Source organism: Cebidichthys violaceus, unplaced genomic scaffold (assembly GCF_023349555.1).
Source record: "Cebidichthys violaceus isolate CVI_PGR_0920_01 unplaced genomic scaffold, fCebVio1.0.p SCAF_44, whole genome shotgun sequence".
NCBI classification, from domain to species: Eukaryota; Metazoa; Chordata; class Actinopteri; order Perciformes; family Stichaeidae; genus Cebidichthys; species Cebidichthys violaceus.
In genome coordinates, this window is record NW_027176639.1 from 822,292 (window position 1) to 842,086 (window position 19,795).

Below are 19,795 nucleotides of genomic sequence, written 5' to 3' on the forward strand. Positions count from 1 at the left end.
ACCCACTACACGTTGTCGTTTCGCCTTGCGGCCACGCGGGGAGCTCCGGGGGCCACTTTTCCAAAACTGCTAACCCCACGCGAGATGTTACAAAGTCTCGCGATAAGTGGCCACTTGTTTAGAATTCCCGAAAGATGGCGACGGCGCCTCCGGATGAGGCTACCCTCCAGTCTCGCATCAGTAAGTCCTTATACTGTACAATCAGACGCACTTCTGAACGGACAGCGATAGCCAGTCCGCCTTCAGGGGGACTCGGAGACATGTTGTCGGTCTGAATGTGTTGCTGTCGGCCATCGCACTTTCCGGAGGGAAGATATTTATTTGAGAATCTAGAGAGCGAATGTCATCAAATTTAAAAAAGTGCAGTTGTCGATGAGGAACAAACTCAGTCAGATATTGTAACTGTTAACACATTCGCTGTGAGGCGATCGTATTCTGAGCTCATAATTATGTTCACTGTTGACACGTCGAGGTTAGCGATGCTACACAAACATGATGTTTAACGCTCAATTCATTAAAACGTCCATTTGATTGCTAACATCAGCTAGTTAGCTGCTGACGGTTCCCTCAGGGACCAAAACAAGCCAGTTGAACGAACCCAAAACCAGGAACCATGACGACACTGTACGTCTGATTTTTAACCGGTTAACGTGACAGGATTCATCCGCACGCGGACCAACTGTCTTCACCTGCTCCGAACCGCAGAACTCACAGTTCTACACTCGGCACACGACCGTGAGGCTGCAGCAGCTGACAGGGATGAATGACAGGCGTTCAGTGAGACTCGACTCCCAAACGTGCTGCCGTGAAATCACGGCGTGAACTGTCACGAGACGTTTGACACACATCCGACACAAGGCAGCAGTGTTTGAGTTGTGTAAACGTAGCAGATACAGAATTTATAAAAAATGCATTTTCGTTTTGCACAGACAAGGCCACCAACCCTTTGAACAAGGAGACAGACTGGGACAATGTCAAGGGCTTCTGTGATCAGCTCAACAATGAACCAGAAGGGTGAGATGATGACGACGACGATGATGATGAATACATTATTTCAGAGTTCATATTTGTTAATAAGCACCATATACAAAATGCAGAATCAAATCAGCACTGTGCCAACAACAACTTGGTTTAATCCAGATTCACAGCTCTGTAGAAAACATCACACAAGCTAACGAATATTTCATCACAACATGAAACGCGTCGGACCATTCACACAGTTATGCCACGGGTGTTTTTTCTTTGCTGCACACTCCACCATGTTTGTACGAAGTGTTTTGTTGAATTCCCGTGTTGCGTGTTGTTCTCTTTGTCAGTCCTCAGCTCGCAACCAGACTTCTGGCCCACAAAATCCAGTCTCCTCAGGAGTGGGAGGCTATGCAAGCGCTGATGGTAAGCTAACAAGTGTAACGGTGTGCAGAACGCCGCATTGGAAGCCACTTGTCATTGTCTGTACACGTGTAAAAACAAGCAATTGCACAATTCCCAGGTTCTGGAGACGTGCATGAAGAGCTGTGGAAAGCGATTTCACAGTGAGGTGGGAAAGTTTCGCTTTCTCAATGAACTCATCAAAGTGGTGTCGCCTAAGGTAACGATCTTCTACGCCTACATACCTGTTTGGCTGCAAATGTAATTATTTTGTGTCGTGCTTTGTGAACCAGTGGAACTAGTTTCTTGGTGCTTAGGAAAAACCGTACAGGAAGCAGTTTATTTATCCGGTTGTTGTTCGAGCATAAACACATTTTACATTAACGATTTGAAAACGTGAATTATGCTCTCTTCTCCGCAGTATTTGGGGGCCCGGGCTCCAGAGCCAGTGAAGAAGAAGGTGTTAGAAGTCATGTACAGCTGGACGGTGAGGATGCCCCATGAGACCAAGATAGCGGACGCCTATCAGATGCTTAAAAAACAGGGTGAGCGCTTCGGGACGAGACGAGAACATGACAAGTGGTTGGCACTGTTCGATCCCCGCTCCGGACCTTTCTGTGTGAACTTTGCACGTTTCCTCTCCACCACCTAAACACAAGTGCTGGACGATACTTTTTAGTTCCCATATTTGACTGATAATGTGTTTTTTGGTTCCCGATATTTTCCTATTATTAACAAACGGTGTTTTGTACGAGGCCGTGTCAGTTCTCCTTTTTCTGGCGAGGAGCCACACACACATGAGACTAATGTCCTGAGTCATGCTTAGTTGAATGTAATGTGATCTACATGTTGTGTAAGATCTGTAGCATGTGGGTTTGTGATGCGTCTGACTCTTTATCTGAAAAGAAGTGTCAAGAACAATGTCAAAGCGCCAGCGTCGCATTCTACGTCACGGAGAGGACTCTGAGTCTGAGGTGACCCAGATGACCTGGACTTGGCTGAACTGTTTACACACGTGAGGTTCATCGGCGTCCTTCCTTCTCTTCCAGGCATTGTCAAGCTGGATCCTGAGCTTCCTGACGACAAGCCCCTCCCACCTCCTCCACCCAGAGACAAAAATGTCATCTTTGAGGATGAGGAGAAATCCAAGGTATGAGGTATATTGAACAGGGTTTCAAAAATATAGTTTTTTTTTCCCATACCCTTCAAATCCTCTTTGAAGTTTAACTCCTGGGGGAAATCCTCAAGGGACCGACGGTTTACAAAGTTCTCTTCCTCTTTGGTCCCATCCTGTTGTTGTAGATGCTGTCCCGCTTATTGAACAGCAGCCACCAAGAAGATCTAAGAGCAGCAAACAAGCTCATTAAGGAAATGGTCCAGGAGGTGAGTCATTGGGTCTTTGTTCACCACATGTGCTGTGTGCACAAAAGGTAGCACGGTAACATTAATGCACCCGAATATTCATTTCAAGGCCTTTTCAACCATTTTTCATTTCATCGTGAGATCCTCTTTTTTTTCTTTATTTTTTTCAGGACCAAAAGCGTGTCGAGAAGGTATCGAAGCGATTGAACGCCATCCAGGAGGTGAAGGAGAGTGTCAGCCTGCTGAGCCAGCTGCTGGAGGGCTACAGCAAGGAGACCTGCTCCCAGAGCAACCAGGAGCTCGTTAAGGTTAGCGCAGCGCAGCGCATTCTCACCAGCTGCAGCTACAGCCTGGCAGCTCTGCTCGAGGCCTCCCGCCCCACTGCAGGTGTGGGTTTTAACATGTGTCCTCTTCGCAGGATCTTTACCAGCGCTGTGAGAAGATGAGGCCCACACTGTTCCGATTAGCCAGTGATACGGAGGATAGTGACGATGCTTTGGGTAAGGTTGCTGACCTCATCACTTTGACAGTGTGTCATATTGGGGAAAAGGCAGAATGAGCTGTTCAGGCCCGTTTTCTTCTGCTTCCAGCCGATATCCTACAGGCCAACGACAACCTGACCCAGGTCATCAACCTGTACAGGCAGCTGGTGAAAGGAGAGGATGTGTCAAAGGATGGCATCACCGTGCCCTCACAACCAGGTAGGTGCCCTGCCTTGTGATTTGGCTTCTGTCCGTGTTTACTAAGCTCGATCAACGCGTTTTCTTAGACTATAAGATCACAGGTGCGTTTCCTGCCGTCCACAACAGGCAGCAGTAGCTCAGCACTCGTGGACTTGATGGGACTCAACGCATCAGCCAACCCGGAGCCCTCCAGCCTCCAGACCCTGACTCAGAACATGGGCATCAGCCTCTTGGATGATGAGCTCATGTCACTGGGTAAGCACAAAAAAAAACCCAACCTCATCTGGCTTGCAAAGGTAGATTAGACTAAGCTTAACTTTGTAACGAGCCAAAAACTGGCGAGTCAGCACAGTGAGCTCAGTGTGTGGCCCTCCTGTTGGCTGACACGGCATCCTCAGAAGCAGTGCCACATCTGCCTAGACCCCCAAAAAAAAAAATCCACCACATTCACAGCTTCACTAGAAACATCTCAACTCTTGGCTCGCCTCTAACTTTGAATTGTATTCGGGGTTTGTTTGAAAGAGTTTTGAGCGACTTTTCCTTTTGATATGTTGTAAACACCAAGACGTTGAAAGAACATTGAGTTAACCGCTTGTTGTCTCTTTATTTCCTAGGACTGAATGTAACGGAAAACCTCGACTCGCACAACAGTTTCCAGGTGCAGTTTGAAAGACGATACCGTCCTGCTCACATTATATATGTCAAATTCAAAGGAAAAAACTCAACAAACCCTCCGTTTGTTCCCTCAGTCCTCTGACGGCACGGAATCATCCATCCCTGCTGCAGTGCTGCAACCGGCCGTGGTCCAAACACCACAAGCTGCACCAGCAGGGGGGGGCGCTGCTCCTCCTAAACCCATGGAAGGGCTGGACTTGTTGGGGAAGACATTGTTACAGCAGTCCTTACCCCCTCAGAGCCAGCAGGTCAAATGGTAAGTTGAATGAACGACCTTTTTTTTTTTTTTTTTTTTTTTTTTTTTTTTTTTTTTAAAGCTGTTCATTGTTTGATTGGTCTGTTTGTGTCTGACGCCCTGAATAACCTGCTCTTCAACATCAAGGGATAAGCTCCAACCTCGATCCAGAGTCACCTTACGAGATCTGCAGAGCCAGTCCAGCGGCAGCTCTAGACCGGCTCCTAATGGAACCACCACCACCATCTCCGCCGGTCCCGCTCCCGCTCCAGGGCCCACGTTGGCTGTCCACTCGGAGCAGCCGGACACTCTCCTCCTCTCCAATCTCAGTCTCGCAGCTGCGGAGAAAGGCTTGCTAGCTGCTACCGACCCCTATGACAACATCTCTCTGTCTGACGTCACGGTGCCTCTGGAAGCAGTCAAACCTAGTAAGCGTGAGCGGTGACCCCCAGGCCCCCCCCGGTGACGCTGGGTCTGGTCACATGTGCACTTTTCTCTCTTTTATTTCCCTGCATCATGTTCTGTTTCTCCCCCCCCCCCCCCCCCTTCCATTTGTCTGCACATTTATTTCAGGCAGTTTGTTGCCAGTGACCGTATTCGACAAACACAGTCTCCGTGTTTTGTTCACCTTCGCCCGTGACTGTCCTCCGTCCCGGTCTGACGTGCTGGTGGTGATCATCTCCATGCTGTCCTCGGCCCCCGTTCCTGTCGCCAACATCCGCTTTCAGGCAGCTGTACCAAAGGTTGGTTTAAGGCAATCCGGTGGAAACGAATGTTCTCTGCGAATCACTTGTTAATATGATTTATTTTTTTTGTGCCTAGGTGATGAAGGTAAAGCTGCAGCCTCCCTCCAGCACCGAGCTCCCGGCCTTCAATCCCATCCTGCCTCCAGCCGCCATCACACAGATCCTGCTGTTGGCTAACCCTCACAAGGTTGCATTTTGGTGATGAACACTGAACGTAAACTGAGACGGGAGACAGAAAACTGATGCATTTTTCTCTCGTGTTCCAGGAAAAAGTGCGTTTGCGGTACAAGCTGACGTTCAACCTGGGGGACAAATGTCACGACGAATCCGGCGACGTGGACCAGTTCCCGCCTCCAAACACCTGGGGGAACCTGTAGGCAGAAGAACCGGCCTCCTGTCATCTGATCTGCTGCTTCCTTTTAGATTTAGGTTGAAGCTGTCCCTCATCGCTGGCTCGAGATGAGACCGCCTCTTTACACTGCAGTGGTTTGGTAATACAAAACTGACCCGAGACCAGTTGTGGGAACCAGCTTCTACCTTGTGCCTTCCTTCGCGCCGTCCTGTCCTTTTTCCAATCATCTCCGTGTTCCTGTGTTTCGTACTGTAGAATCTTTTTTTTTCTTCTTTTTTTTCTTTTTTTTTTTTCAATCATTCCGATGCAAAACATTGATTCAATGCAGTGACTTTTGGGGAAACGAGTTGAGCCTTTTTAAAAAGCCTAAATGTGTGCATTAGTCTCATTAACACATTAACGGTTTATCAGTCCTCCCAGATGTCCTGGGTTCATGGGAATCACAAATGTCTCACGTTATTTCTCAACCGTAAAGCAAGTGTCGAATGCATTCCTTAGTTTGGACAGCATGAGCGAAGATGTCCCACATTACAGTTTGTGTGTCCAGTGGTCAGAGTAGGGTTGAAACAAATCTTTCAGTACCGGTACATCAATAATACTTAACTTAAAGTCAGTTACATGCTTCAAGTGATGTTTACAGTCTGACCAACAGCCAAAACACTCAATGTATTCAACCCATGATATGGAATAGTTGGTATTTATACCTGATAAATAACTTGATTATCAAATGATGAATGAATTGCGTCAAGTGTTCAAGGAAAGAGCAGCGTCAGTGGATTTAATAGTCAGACGCTAACCACTGGAGTTGCATCTGGAAAAGATGAAACTAAACTGAATCATCACTTTGAAGAAGTGCTCTTTCCCTTGACGGGGTCTCCTGGTAGCACACACAAGATTAATTGGTTCACAGGTTTTTAGGTATTGCTTTGGTTTTAATATTTATGTGGTGCGTGTCTGAGCCGTAACAAACAGCAGACTTGTCCAAAGGAGAAGCACAGGTGTTTAATAAGTTGTCAAAATGTCTTCTGTGAAGAAGGACCACGAAGGAAGGGTACGAAACATCTGCCCGGTTTAAAAAAAAAAAAAATACTGAAGTTTAGCTTTTCATTTCTGCACTTTTCTCTTATTTTTTGAACGATTGGGACACTTTTTATGTTTCACTCAGGATTTTAATTTTGAGTTATTTTACACATCATGAACTGTCATGCACTTGTTTTGTTTTGCACATGAAACCATTCCATATTACGATACATCGTCTCTTCTCATTTGCTGCCTTTCTACTGTCGACCCGACCCAAAGAGGGACGCGTGAGGTCCTGAGTAGACGTCGCGTAAACACGGTTTGATTCTGCCACACGTGCCTGAGAGGAAACGCTTTCATTTGCTCCTGTGTGTGTGTGTGTGTATATATATATATATATATATATACACACACACACACACACACACACACACACACACACACACACACACACACACACACACACACACACACACACACACACACACACACACACACACACACACACACACACACACACACACACACACACGACTAGTTTGATCTTTGTTTCTGTTTTCATACGTCCGTATCAGAAACAAGTGACTCATCAAATGTTACAGAACCGTCCGTATGACCATTGAGTTGATTGGAACACGAAGTGTCGTAAAGATTCAAATAAAATGAGATTGGGGGCAAACTGGTTCCACCTCGATTCAGTTCCAAGTGTTGCATTTCTTACGGCGTCCCATCATCACACGGTGCCATTGATCATTGTGATGGTTTCACAGTGCTGTGAAGGAGACATTTCACTTCACAGAGCTTTGCTGTCACTTATTTACAGCTGCTCCACTGACTTGTCTGAAAGGAAGAGAGCAATAATGAGACAAGGGAGCAGCCTCAGTCCTCCGTCGCTCAAGCTGATTGCAAATAATGAAGGACTTGTTGTAAACTATGCACTGAGCGGACTAACAGGTTTGACTACATTGCCAGAAACAGATGCATCTTGTTCACACGTGCACATATTTTTGCCTTTTTGTCATTGCCTACGAGTTTATTGCATTTGCCTCTTTAGGGTGAATGGCGGCCCGGTTACTTGGCTGCAGTAGCACAAATCAGACAGTCCGTAGAGACGATGGCTCTTTTCTTCTTAACAGAGGTCCTGGTCTGAAGGTATTAACTCAGCAAGTCACCTGTGATGTGTCCTCCCCGTCTGCACTGATGGATTACAGTTACAGAACCAGCTATCGCACCGTTCACACGACCCAGAAACAAACAATGGCCTGAAGCTACACAGTCACGTTATTGCAGAGCTCCTTTACAAAACCTACTACAGATACAGATCCCCGTCCTCGTCCACGTAGACACTTAACAACCTCTGTCATGAACAGCCATGAGCACTGTGCATGCCAACCTGTTAACGTGGTCCAGCTTTCAAGTGCATCATCAGACCGGACCTAGACGCATCACTTAAAACCCAAAAAGTGAGTCAATCAACTCAATTGGATCCGAATGTTTAAAGATTCGTTACAAAACTAAAAGTATAACCCTAGTCGTTGTAACAAGGCCTCTACTTACAGTATGTGTGTATTTGTCTTTCCCATGTGTGCTCCTGATGTAAAGAGACGCTTCATGCCATGATGTATATTTACATACTATGTACATACTGCTGGATACAAATTGAGAATGTACTACAAATGTGTATTTAATGCAAATAAAGTCATTTGTATGGCAAGTTTACCTGCTGTATGAATAATTTGACCAATCATTTTCAAAGTAGAAAATATTGTTTTGATTCTTTTTTTATTTACGAAGAAAGAAAAAAAATAGATGAATGAATGAAAGACAAAACAATGTAGACCACAATCCATCAGAAAATAGCATCAGCTGCTCTGCTCATTGAATCAATATGGGAGTTAACAACAGCTACAAGTAAAGAGAAACGAACAAAGTAGAGAAAAAGTGACCAAAAAGCAAACAAAAAATAACGGTGGTTGCATGTTATCAAAAACTATGGAATAAGATTCACAACTTGGATGCATTGCTTCAGTGTTTAGAATAACATCAACCCCAAAATCAATGCAACAATTAGAATATGATGACGGTCAAAACCTCAAACACAGAAGGGTACAAAAATGTCTGGCTTTAATAAAACCAGAGAGCGAGACGAGACTCTGTACAATAGGAGTCAAACGCCCCCAGAGACCAGCACCACCACGCACCACCGAGACCTGGTTTTCATTGTAATCAAGTCCCAACAGCTGATGGACGACGCAGCTTCAGCTGGAGAGGGAAACGTGTTCCGTGGTACATGGCTGAGTTGAGGTTGGAAAAAAAGAAAAAAAAAAAGGTAAAAGTTTTAGGTTTAGTTGTATCAAAAAAGTGTTGCGCATTGAAAGATATAAGCCCTTAACTCCACAGCTATACGCTCTTTCAAATCCCCGACTCTCGGAGACGGAAAGAGTAAAAACAAAAGTTACTCTTTGAACACACTAAGTAGCGCAGATTAACTCGCTGCTTCCCGCTCGTCATTCTACTTCCTGGGAGGTGGAGGGCCCGGAGGAGGAGGGGGCGCGGACGCAAACGGGTACGCCGGTTGCCCCATGAAGCCCATGAGCGATTGCTGCTGTGGGGCAAACGGCTGAGGCATCAGAGGCGGGAACCCCCCCGATAATGACGGAGGAGGAGGAGGCTGGCCAAACTGACCCTGCGGCTGGCTGGACTTCTCCTGACCTCCAGTGGACTGGCCTCCGTTGCGGGAGCTGTAACCCCCGCTGCCGCTGTAGCTCTGGTACTGATCCGAGCCCGAGCTGTGGCTATCCCTGTGAGCCCCGCCCCTGTCCCTGTAAGAGGAAGTGGAGCGGTCTCCGTCGCGGTTGTTGCGGCCGTCCTGGCTGAAGCTACTGCGGCTGTCTTTGCTGCCGCCGTGGCCTCCGCGGCCGCCGCCGCCGTGCATGCGGCGATCACACCCCCCCTGGTACATGTTGTTAGAGTAGTTGGAGCTGCTGCCACGATAGCGCATTCTGCCACCTGTAACAAACAACAGGCGCAACGTCAGTATTCTCACGCCCCGTCTCACAGCGTGACGGACTGGGACGTACTGAGCCGTCCTCACCGCCTCCTCCTCCTCCGCCGCGCCCCGACTCCACGAACTGAAGCAGTTTCGGGTTGATGGCCTGCCGGGCCTCCGCCAGCACCCGGACCAGGTCTCGGGCCTGCCGCAAGTTGCCCGGGGTGAAGAAGGTGTAGGCTGTCCCCTTGTTGGAACTGCGGGCCGTACGTCCGATGCGGTGGACGTAATCCTCAGAGGAGTTGGGATAGTCGTAGTTGATGACGAACTTGATGTCTTCCACGTCTTTTGGATAAAGAGCGAGATGGATAAAGGGAGAAAATATGATGATGTCATGGGGGGGGGAAGCTTCTGGAGAAAACATTTATCAATAGCTGATGGTTTGTATGTAGAAATATATATATGTTGTTAATAAGAATCTAAACAAAAAGAGTAACTTACCTGCGTTATCACAGAGAAAAAAATCCCAATATTAACTTCAGTTAACCGCCATAATAACTGATTTAAATTAACTCTGAACTTGACTTCAGGTTTTTGACAGCAAGCTGTACACAAGTGATGTTAAGGCTTCATAATCTTCACATCAATATGAGTGCTGGTCAAAATGTGTGACGACTAGGAGGCTGTTTGGTATTACATAAGACGTGGGGCTTTGACAGCACCTTTTCCCCTCCATCGTGACAGCGGGAGGTGGCGTCACCAACCGAGACCTGCTGAGTAACAGAATGACGATGTGCCGGGATTCAAACCGTGCTCTTCTTTTTTTGGCTACAGTGTGAGCACGATGGAAGTACCTGCATGTATGGTGAGCTCATGGAGGAGTTAAGAGAAAGGGCCGGTGAGGTACTTACCCCCGTCATGTCGTTTTTACAAAGGTAGTGAATTCCCCCCTGATCAGTCCTGGTTTATAGTGAGGGGCTGAGGGGGAGGGAGACAGGATTCATCCCTCACCAGCGAGGTCAGACGGGAGCAGAACCGTTAAACACACGCAACTGCATGGCAGGACCCTCCTCAGACCCTGGCCAGGACTGGATCCAGACGAGCCCATCTAACTCTCTCTCTCTCTCTCCCCTGTCTGTCTGCTTTTTTTGGGACAGACCGATGGGCAGACATACAGGAACCTCAGGCTTCTCCCAAGGCAAGGCTCGTTGGATTTAAAACTCTGACAATACCGGGCAGGGGGATCTTAGTTACCCAAGAGGAATAAGAGGGCTTTAATCCCCTCTAAAAACTAGCCGAGCTTCTACTTTAGCGTGACTGACGGGGAAGGGACAGCAGCGCAGACTGTTACAGCTGCCGTGTGCTGCCAAACCCTGGGAGGAGAAGAGGGGGAAAAAAGAACAAGGATACGGTCATAGGGATTTTAGCAAGTCAAAGTCACTTTACTCATCCCCCCTTCTCACATTTATCCTGCCAACAAAAGTAGACAGCCTTCCTGACAATTCAGCTGACACTGTCCTCCTCAAGCGAATCCGCGAAACGAAACAATATATATATATATATTTTAAGAGAATTATATCAGTGAAGAAAAGATTCACTATGCAATACAATTTCTGATTGAATGTGTGGAAGAAGCATCTTCTTTACATTTGTACTGACACTATGAAAAAGGAGAAGAAAAGGTGTGCAGTAGCGTCTGGTTCAGGCAGCGTGCCAGAGAGCGCCGGCAAAGAGACACAGACTATAAACCCAGCAGGCCTGCAGCCTCCGCACCAGGCGAACGTTACACTGTCAGGTTAGAACAGTAAGGGGGCTTCTTATACATAATGTGCTGACTCAATTCAGTGTAAATCACCGGGTTCCATTATAAGAAAACAGACTGTTATAATGTCAACCAGACAATAGTCAAAAGGCAGATAATTAGACATTTAATCTCGAGTTTGCCAGATATAGCTCGTCTCATCTGTAGCATACTTACCTATCGGGTCAAATAGTCAGATTAACTCTGGCGAGTGTTACTCCATAAGTGTAAAATACACTTATTATCATTTATAGGGAAAACAAATGTGTATATATATATATATATATAAAATTCACAGAAAAAATGCTGAAAGAATGAGCAAACAGACAATCGCGTGAGAGATTCTGCAGCTTGAACTGTATGTGTGAGCGGACATACCCAGACCACGAGACGCCACGTCGGTAGCGATCAGTATGGGAGCTTTACCGCTCCGGAACTCTGTGGGACGAAAACAAAACACGAGGAGGAATTAGACAAAGGAAGTCCTCTCCACTCGATGACTAACTTCAAAACTAGTGCCTTCCCCGACTGATCGGCAGTGTTCTCCACAGGTATGATAGATGAACACCAGCGTAGACTAGGAGGGGATATACAAACAAAAAGGGCAGGAGGGAAGTAGTATTACTGCGTTACAGGTATTCTTACCAACGAGTACCCAGTCTCTTTCTGGCTGGCTCTTGTCTCCATGGATACACATGGCTGGCCATCTAGACGAAGAAAAAAAAAAACACAATGAAGTGGGAAGATTAGCTTCTGTCTGTCAAATATGGATGATAATTCGTCAAGTTGTGTCATAACAGTCATTTCTCACCCTTCCCTCCTCATCCGCCTGGTGAGATCATCGCAACGCTTCTTTGTCTCCACGAAGATGATGGTTTTGTTCTCTTTCTCGGCCATTATCTCCTCCATCAGCTGAAACAGTCTGCAGACGGGCACAAACAATCAGAGCACACTGAGCTCAGTTTCAACTGTGTGGAAGGATGAGCCGGGGTTCTGTAACACTATTACAGCAGCTAATGAGACACTCGCGACGCAACGTCATTGAAGGTCAGATGTCTCGTCACGTACTTCTGGTCCTTTTCAGAGTCCATGCAGACGTCGACTATCTGCAGGATGTTGTGGTTGGCACTGAGCTCCAGAGCGCCAATGTTAATCTGGACGTGGTCCCTCAGGAAGTCCTCTGCAAGCTGCCGAACGTCCTTCGGCCAGGTTGCGCTCCACATCAGAGTCTGTCTATCAGGCTGGGGGGGGGGACAGACAGACAGACAGACAGACAGAGAGAGACAGACAGGGACAGAGAGACAGACAGAGACCGAGAGAGACAAACAGAGAGAGCGAGACAAAGAGAGAGAGAGCGAAACAGACAGAGAGAGAGAAAGAGAAAGACAGACAGAGTGAGAAAGAGAGAGACAGAGACAGAGAAAGACAAAGAGACAGACAGACAGAGAGACAAAGAGACAGACAGACAAAGAGACAGAGAGAATGCAACTGATTTAACTTAAAATACTTCTCTATTAATGAGTCACGGTGATCATTTTAGAACCAGCAGTCTGAACTGAACTTACCCTGATTTGTTCGACTATCTTGCGAATCTGTGGCTCAAAGCCCATGTCCAGCATGCGGTCAGCCTCGTCCAGCACGAGGTAGGTGCAGCGCCGCAGGTTCGTTTTCCCACTCTCCAGGAAGTCAATGAGGCGACCAGGTGTGGCGATACATATCTCAACACCTAAAAAAACAACAACACGTATTATTATTAGATGCTCAAGCAGACCATTTCACTGAAGTATTTTTGAACTGTGTTGAATTATCTATAGCATGTGCCCGTCTACGACCACGCCCACCTCTCTCGAGGTCTCGAATCTGAGGTCCTTTGGGCGCTCCGCCATAGACGCAGGTGCTTTTGATACGGGACGCCCTGCCGTACTCGTATGCGACCTGTTGAACCTGCTGAGCCAGCTCTCTGGTTGGGGCCAACACCAGACACTATGAAGACAGGTCAAAGAGGTTCGAGGGAGGATTCACAGGCGGATTGCACACTGTGTGCTTTTAGACAAAAAACACTATCTAACAAATAGAATGTGCGCTCACAATCGGGCCGTCTCCCCTCTCCAGGTAAGGCTGGTGGTTGATGTGTACGATGGAAGGAAGAAGATACTGCAGGGAAATAAAAATAAAACACAAACGACAAGTAAGTACTTGTCCTGCTATTACGTCAAAAGGAAATCATGCAAACCAATTCATCCTGTCTCCTATGAATCCTTTCTCTTTAGACTGAATTAAACATTGGGCCTCATGCAACAACCGCTCGTATACCAGAACTACATGAATAAGCTTTTTATAACTAGATGTCAGCCTTACAGCCAGTGTCTTTCCGGAGCCGGTCTGTGCGATCCCCACCATGTCCCTGCCACTCAGGGCCACGGGGAAGCCCTGAGACTGGATCGCTGTTGGCTCCTTGAAGTTCAGGTGGATCAGAACATCCATCACATGCTCTGCCAGAAGAAAGGAGGGGATAAAAATCAACAAGACAGTTACACTCTGGACTCTTTCTTTGGGTTCTATCTTTCAGACTTTTCCATCCAAAAGCACGATCCCTAACACCATCAGTCGATGTGTTCTTCTCGTAAACGTACCACGAGTCCTCGTTAAGACACATTTTACTAACAGGTCACTCAGACCGTACAGACGTCATAGTTTGAGTATCGTATGGTTTACTAACGAGGGAACTGCGCCTGGTGAAAAGCGGGGATCGCCTTCGGACAGCCAGAGCCTTTGACGGTGATCTCCTTCTTTCTGCGGAATTCTTCCGTTTCATGCTAGAGAGAACAGAGAAAGAGGAAACAGACATTCGGACATGGTGTATAAACTATTACCATTTTTTGGAATACCTTCTGTTGAAACTACTCTGATTCAGTAAAGAAACACAAGTATGAGGAGACATTATATTCGGTATGGCTGTACTTCATCAATAAGAATAAACTCATTTCAAACAACAGGCATTGAAACATGCTTAACTTTCCATGTACATTTTATGACCAATTCATGTTTGTGCGTTTGTGAGAGTAAAAATATAACCATTTACCTGACTCATGTGTTGGACCTCAGGGTGTTCATTATAGAAGTTCTTCTCAAATTTCGGAAGCTCGTCTAGGTTCCACTTCTTCTTGCGGAGACGCTCACCCGGATTCCCAAACTTCATAGGTGGGGGTCCATTGCGACCCCCACCACCGCTCATGCCCCCAAACCGTGGCCTGAGAGAGAGAGAGAGAGAGAGAGAGAGAGAGAGAGAGAGAGAGAGAGAGAGAGAGAGAGAGAGAGAGGCAAAGAGATAAGAGCACTGGGTATTGAGCACCGCATTGCCACCAGAAATGTGCTCAACGTTTCTTACATATATATTTATACATATATATATATTTGTATCTATAATTGCACATATACACACTAATTTGCATTTGTAAATTATAATGTCCAGTTTATGAGTTAAAATGTCCAGATTAGCTACATAAACGTCACAAAAATTGTAGAACCAATTTAGTGTGATGCTTTTTTTCAGCTGCGTGTTTTAGGTGACAGCAATATCATTAGAGTCCGGGGAGGGTTCACCATAACACATAACCATACAATTCACTGTGGGACGTAAGAAACACAACGAGTAAACACGACCTTTACCCGGCGCAGTGTTTACCGTGGAAGTGGCTACAGGCTGGAGAGAGGCCTTGAGGAGGGTTGAGCCTCACTACTATATTGTTGCATTGTTCGACAGAAGACTGCCGTGGCTTCGGGTCAAACTGCCTGTGACGCCCAGACATTATGCAACGAATGCTGTGGTATATATATATATATATATATATATATATATATATATATATATATATGTGTGTATACATATATATGTGTGCGTTTTATTTCCATATATGAACAACTTAACGTTACCTGTCGCGTCCACGGTCGCCATATGAGGAACCCCCTCTCATGTTTTTGACGAAAACTAGTAAATCCTCTCCACGATATTTCTAACGTAACGTTTGAGTTTTAACGTTTTATACCGGTTTGATTACGTTGTGCGCTGTTATTTAAATCTTATTTACGGCCGCAAAACTTGTCTATTAGCCGAGAACTACGCGTAAATACGGAATGTGGTAAACACTATTTGTGTGCGTCACACGTAACGTCGGCTAAACTAATTGCACCTCCCGTCTCTCCCCGCTTTTGGCGACGTAAATCCAACTAGTAATCTTACGTAGCAGCGTGTCGACAGTACGGACGCTGCGTACAAATGTTCACTAAGTAACATACGTGAATATGATTCTTGTACGCATGCGTGCTTTTTAACGGTTGGTGGCGCTGTGTCCAGAAACTGCGAGTCTGGGGAACCGTAGAAGAAGAACGCCTTCAGGAAGTTACCTCCGATTATGTGGGTTTTTTTAGTTACTGCGTTGTGTGTAGTTGTACAATGAGATATTAAGCCATAAACTATGAAGTTACGGCCTTTATAATTACGTGGTGACCAGCTGATATTAAAGTGGACCTTAAGAAAATGCCTTTGCTCATTCAAAATAGAGGACTTGACCGCATAAGCTCGACAGCGGAACTGTTCGACAAATATCCACATTTACAGGTTTGTTTCATGAAAGTGTGGCTAAATGTAACGTTAGCTTACTGAGATACTGACGGCAGCTAAGTAACGGTTCATCGTTTAATGACAGAGTGGCTGTTAATGATAAAGCGACGTAGTTATTAGATTTATGAACGGGATTTGGGTGCGACAGACAATAATCAGTCCGGGATATAATACAACATCATTGTTTTGGTTGCATCTAAAGAAGTGTAACGTTAGCGAATTGTAAAATTCCGTGTGTGTGTGTGTGTGTGTGTGTGTGTGTGTCCTAAAATACAATTAAAAACTACTAAATAATTGACAATATTTTAAACTTCTGTCTGGTCTTTATTGAGAATGACTGTGACGTCACGTTAATACATTTCATTTCTTCTCTTGTGTCACAGGAAAACGCAAGAACATTTGGCTCCAAGCCGCTTGTTGATGTCGACCCAAAGTGCCTCTTGTATGTCCAGCAAAGAGAATTTGCTGCAACAACACCAGCAGACAGTGAGTAAAGCCCCGTGATGGGAACATGTCATCTGAATATCAGCCCGTTGTATTGCTCTGCTCACACACACAGAGACAGACAGACAGACAGACAGACAGACAGACAGACAGAGAGAGAGAGAGAGAGAGAACAGAGAACTGAGCTTACCCTGATTTGTTCAAATCACAGAGGTTATTGTGACAGACACTTAGAATTTAGGAGAGTGTCTCCAGCAGCAGAAGTCTCAGTCGTCTTTAATGCAGTACGTTCAGCCACAATACGTCTCTTGACTCTTTCTTGATCAGACTGTTTGGTGTGAAATCTAGAATCACAACATTTGTTAGTGTCTAACTCCTAGACCGGACTCTTGGTCAACCCTCCTGGATCATGATGATAACACCTGCCTTTTGTTGTACCTGTCAGACTGTGTTTCAGTCATTGGATCTGGTGACGCCACCACCTGCCATTTGGTTGTGCTGCGACACACCGGTAACGTTCCTTTCATTACATTCATATCGTGTGCCTTTATTCTAGCCTGGGTCTATAGTTATGAATGCCATTTTTAATGTCTGCCATGTTTTTATTACTTCTTAGGAAGTGGAGCCGTTTGCCTTGCTCACTGTGATGGCTCCAGCACCTGGTCTGAAGTCCCGCTCCTGGTGAAAGCGGTGACGACACTGAGTAACTTCAGTAAGGAGGGCAGGTAGGAATCGCACAAATAAACACGCATAACAACAAGTGCACATCCATGTTCGGAAGGATCTTTATCTCCTTTTGCTTTGCTTATCATCATGCAGACTTGAGCTCCATCTTGCCGGGGGATTTAACGATGAGTCAAAAACATCCCAAAAACTCAGCCTTAACATACTGGGTACAGTCTTTCAAAACGCCTCGTGTCTTCTTCTAATGTTGTGCTGGCAGCAGTTCATCTTTGTGACATGTGAAAAATACTCTCTTTACTTTACAGCAGCGTTCCAGAAACTAAAAGAGGATATTCATCTGGAAACATGTTGCATCACAGGTAACTTTGATACTCATGTACGATTGTTTACGAGTGTTCCACCAGCTCCGCCTTCATCCGGTTTGCCCTCCTGCTCTCTGTTTGCAGAAATGAATGACGTTGTTGTTGATGGAACTCATCGGCCTGTAGTGTATGGAATAGGTGAGTGATGAATATGCTACAAAGTGAGAGCAATGCTTTCATGGCACGTGTCCTCTAGTATATTGTGTATATATATATATATGTATGTCTGTTTCTGTGCAGGTGTAAATGTTAAAACGGGGGAAGTGTTCCCTTCGTCATTCGATCATAAAGGACCTGCAGAGGAGCTGCGATCGGCACGGACCTTCACTGGGGGACAGGTACGATATGGACACAAAAACATTCATCCACAAACTCATAGCCACACGGTCAACTATTTTCAAAGATCATTAATACAATTTAAGTTTCTCCTTCTTGCAGATGGCAGACATATACGACTCAAGTCGAGGGCTCGTTAAAATCGGGCCTTGCAAGTGGTCTTCAAATTTGGATATTGCCTTCTGGTTGTCACAAAATGATGACACCATTTTAAAGGTAAAGGAATGTGGAGCTATCACTCCTGTAAAGACAAGCTGCCTCATCCTTTGTTTTCAGTCCCTATTGTTCATGCTTCATTCAAGCCCTCTTAAAACTCTCACAGCGAGTGTGAAGCAGCAGTGCAGCAGTGACGTGATGCAGACGTTGACTCTGCTGTTTCTCTCCCTTGCCCAGTACCTGTCCACCTCTCCGATGGCTGAGCCGCCGCACTTTGTCCAGCACATGAAGACCACCATCCAGTTCCTGTTAGATCACCCCAACTCTGATAGCCTGTTCCCGGGGGGTCAGCCTCAGCTCTACCACAGGACTGAGAGGGGGGACTGGGAGAGGGCCGTCTAGTCATAGCGCTCTACTCCTATCTCTCACCGGACCTCACCGTGGAACCTGACTGTTTTTGTTTTGCCTCTCAGCTCAATGGAGACACTGTGACCCATCCACCCATTGTCTGTATTTTGTTCATTGTGTCTTAACATGGAGGCAGCCCCTGTCTGGAGCACGCTGTCTGCACCTCGGCTCTCCAGACTCATCTGGCTGGTCCAGTGGGAAAGAGTAGAGACGGTACCAGTGGTTCTGTTAGTGCCTGTGACAGTTCATTTCCCCACTCTGTGGAGATGGTGTCAAGTCTGCAACGTATACCGACTGCTGTGTTGCAGTAAGTCGAGGTTAAAGTCCTCCTATGCTTGACTGTTTTGATTGTCAAATGATTTATTAACGTTTTTGTTTTATGTCCAGTTAAAAAAAATACTTTTCCTTTTTGTATTTTTTTTTTTTTTTTTAGCCCCGAAACTATGGTTGCACTTTTACCAAAGCATGTTTTTGTTTCTATTCACTTCCTGACGTGCATGCATCCATTGTTCAGCCTACAGTCAAGCAACTTGTACAATTCTAACTTAATTTATTTGCCTTTTTATATTTCTGTCAATTACTTGTCGCCAGGAAACGAAACCTGTCCGATCCCAAGCAAGTTTGAACTGTTGTTCTGGGAGGTATCGCAATCTAAAACTAAACTTAAAGCTATGGAAATGTATGCACAATATGTATTTATAGGCGAAAAAAAAAAAAAGTGAAACCATATGAATGATCTAAAGCCTGACCAACTATTGCTGGAACTTTCTGCAACGACAATGAAAAATGTGTTTATTTTGGCACTTGGTTTGAAACAGTGAAGAGAATGCTAATTGCTATGCTCTGCAACGTTTATTTTTCTCTTAACAAACGCACCTTCCTGATGAAAATGGAATATGATATTTTACTTGATCATACCGCTGCATACTTGGCCATGATTGTGTATGTTTTAGGAAAACTGCATGTGTAGATGTGTGGAGTAATCTGCAGGGGATGATGTGGATTCTTATCAAACACAAAGTCTTTTTGTTGTTGTTGTTGTTGTTGTAATAAGGCCTTTTCATCAGTTGTGTTGTTCAGGAGATTGCAAGGTGCTTAAAGCTCTCAGTGAACCTGTGAACATACTGTACCTGTTGCTCAATAAATGTAAATGGTCACATTTTTATGTTCAGAGTGAATGAAGATGAACGAGTTCAGCACTTCAATAGAAGTCAGATGTTGCTGTAGCTACTTGGTCCAATGCAATGTCACACAACCCATAAACGGCAATATACAAATAACTACAGAAATGCTAAATATATGTATGTTATGTAATGTATTGACCTTCATAGTTTGTCCAGTAGGTAGCTCTATCAAGTATATTTATGAAGAATGGTCCATATCTGTCCCTGTGGTCCCTGTTATCCATAACCATGGTTATGTTGTGATAGTGTTTTATTCTCCTCAGGATGAACTACCATGGCTGCTCAAGGTTGTCAGTTTTACTCCGCCCTTCTAACCGTACGTAGCCAACTGTGTGTGTCCTTTTATTGCGTAAAAAGGGGCGTAGTGAT

The 19,795-nt window shown here is 45.5% G+C and overlaps 3 protein-coding genes across 4 annotated transcripts; 2 read left to right on the forward strand and 1 right to left on the reverse strand.

Annotated features, from left to right (window-relative positions):
• The first annotated feature begins 113 nt into the window (after positions 1 to 113).
• LOC137886549 (ADP-ribosylation factor-binding protein GGA1-like) lies at positions 114 to 8,160 on the forward strand. The gene is made up of 17 exons (XM_068729045.1): positions 114 to 180; positions 930 to 1,014; positions 1,317 to 1,392; positions 1,490 to 1,588; positions 1,790 to 1,913; positions 2,418 to 2,518; positions 2,671 to 2,751; positions 2,901 to 3,038; positions 3,149 to 3,230; positions 3,321 to 3,431; positions 3,540 to 3,668; positions 4,028 to 4,071; positions 4,163 to 4,344; positions 4,471 to 4,751; positions 4,897 to 5,066; positions 5,146 to 5,256; positions 5,336 to 8,160. Exons 1-17 carry the CDS (start codon positions 135 to 137, stop codon positions 5,444 to 5,446), a joined length of 1,971 nt encoding a protein of 656 aa, XP_068585146.1. The 5' UTR covers positions 114 to 134; the 3' UTR covers positions 5,447 to 8,160.
• Positions 8,161 to 8,204: 44 nt separating this feature from the next.
• On the reverse strand, positions 8,205 to 15,416 carry LOC137886550 (probable ATP-dependent RNA helicase DDX17). 2 transcript variants are annotated; one of them, XM_068729047.1, is made up of 13 exons: positions 15,165 to 15,416; positions 14,314 to 14,482; positions 13,951 to 14,047; positions 13,590 to 13,723; positions 13,320 to 13,385; positions 13,073 to 13,214; positions 12,797 to 12,957; positions 12,300 to 12,472; positions 12,043 to 12,153; positions 11,877 to 11,938; positions 11,610 to 11,669; positions 9,539 to 9,775; positions 8,205 to 9,450 (listed from the first exon to the last, which is right to left on the reverse strand). In XM_068729047.1, the coding sequence occupies exons 1-13, from the start codon at positions 15,203 to 15,205 to the stop codon at positions 8,954 to 8,956; spliced, it is 1,950 nt and encodes a 649-aa protein (XP_068585148.1). In that variant the 5' UTR covers positions 15,206 to 15,416; the 3' UTR covers positions 8,205 to 8,953. The 2 variants fall into 2 exon arrangements, with proteins under 2 accessions (XP_068585148.1, XP_068585147.1); XM_068729046.1 differs by having other exon boundaries at positions 9,536 to 9,775.
• A 211-nt stretch (positions 15,417 to 15,627) lies between these two features.
• ntan1 (N-terminal asparagine amidase) lies at positions 15,628 to 19,401 on the forward strand. Its single transcript, XM_068729085.1, has 10 exons — positions 15,628 to 15,849; positions 16,236 to 16,338; positions 16,742 to 16,807; positions 16,913 to 17,021; positions 17,116 to 17,189; positions 17,286 to 17,339; positions 17,427 to 17,480; positions 17,583 to 17,680; positions 17,781 to 17,894; positions 18,072 to 19,401. Exons 1-10 carry the CDS (start codon positions 15,769 to 15,771, stop codon positions 18,234 to 18,236), a joined length of 918 nt encoding a protein of 305 aa, XP_068585186.1. The 5' UTR covers positions 15,628 to 15,768; the 3' UTR covers positions 18,237 to 19,401.
• Positions 19,402 to 19,795: the final 394 nt, after the last annotated feature.

Coding starts and splice junctions, on each gene's coding strand:
- ntan1 (XM_068729085.1), top strand. CDS start 15,769: ATGCCTTTGCTCATTCAAAATAGAGGACTTGACCGCATAAGCTCGACA. Junction 17,022..17,115: donor AACTTCAGTAAGGAGGGCAG/GTAGGAATCGCA, acceptor ATCATCATGCAG/ACTTGAGCTCCATCTTGCCG. Junction 17,895..18,071: donor ATGATGACACCATTTTAAAG/GTAAAGGAATGT, acceptor TCCCTTGCCCAG/TACCTGTCCACCTCTCCGAT.
- LOC137886550 (XM_068729046.1), bottom strand. CDS start 15,205: ATGAGAGGGGGTTCCTCATATGGCGACCGTGGACGCGACAG. Junction 13,724..13,950: donor TCACCAGGCGCAGTTCCCTC/GTTAGTAAACCA, acceptor TTCTTCTGGCAG/AGCATGTGATGGATGTTCTG. Junction 13,215..13,319: donor AGAGGGGAGACGGCCCGATT/GTGAGCGCACAT, acceptor CTGTCTTCATAG/TGTCTGGTGTTGGCCCCAAC.
- LOC137886549 (XM_068729045.1), top strand. CDS start 135: ATGGCGACGGCGCCTCCGGATGAGGCTACCCTCCAGTCTCGCATCA. Junction 181..929: donor TACCCTCCAGTCTCGCATCA/GTAAGTCCTTAT, acceptor CGTTTTGCACAG/ACAAGGCCACCAACCCTTTG. Junction 5,067..5,145: donor TTCAGGCAGCTGTACCAAAG/GTTGGTTTAAGG, acceptor TTTTGTGCCTAG/GTGATGAAGGTAAAGCTGCA.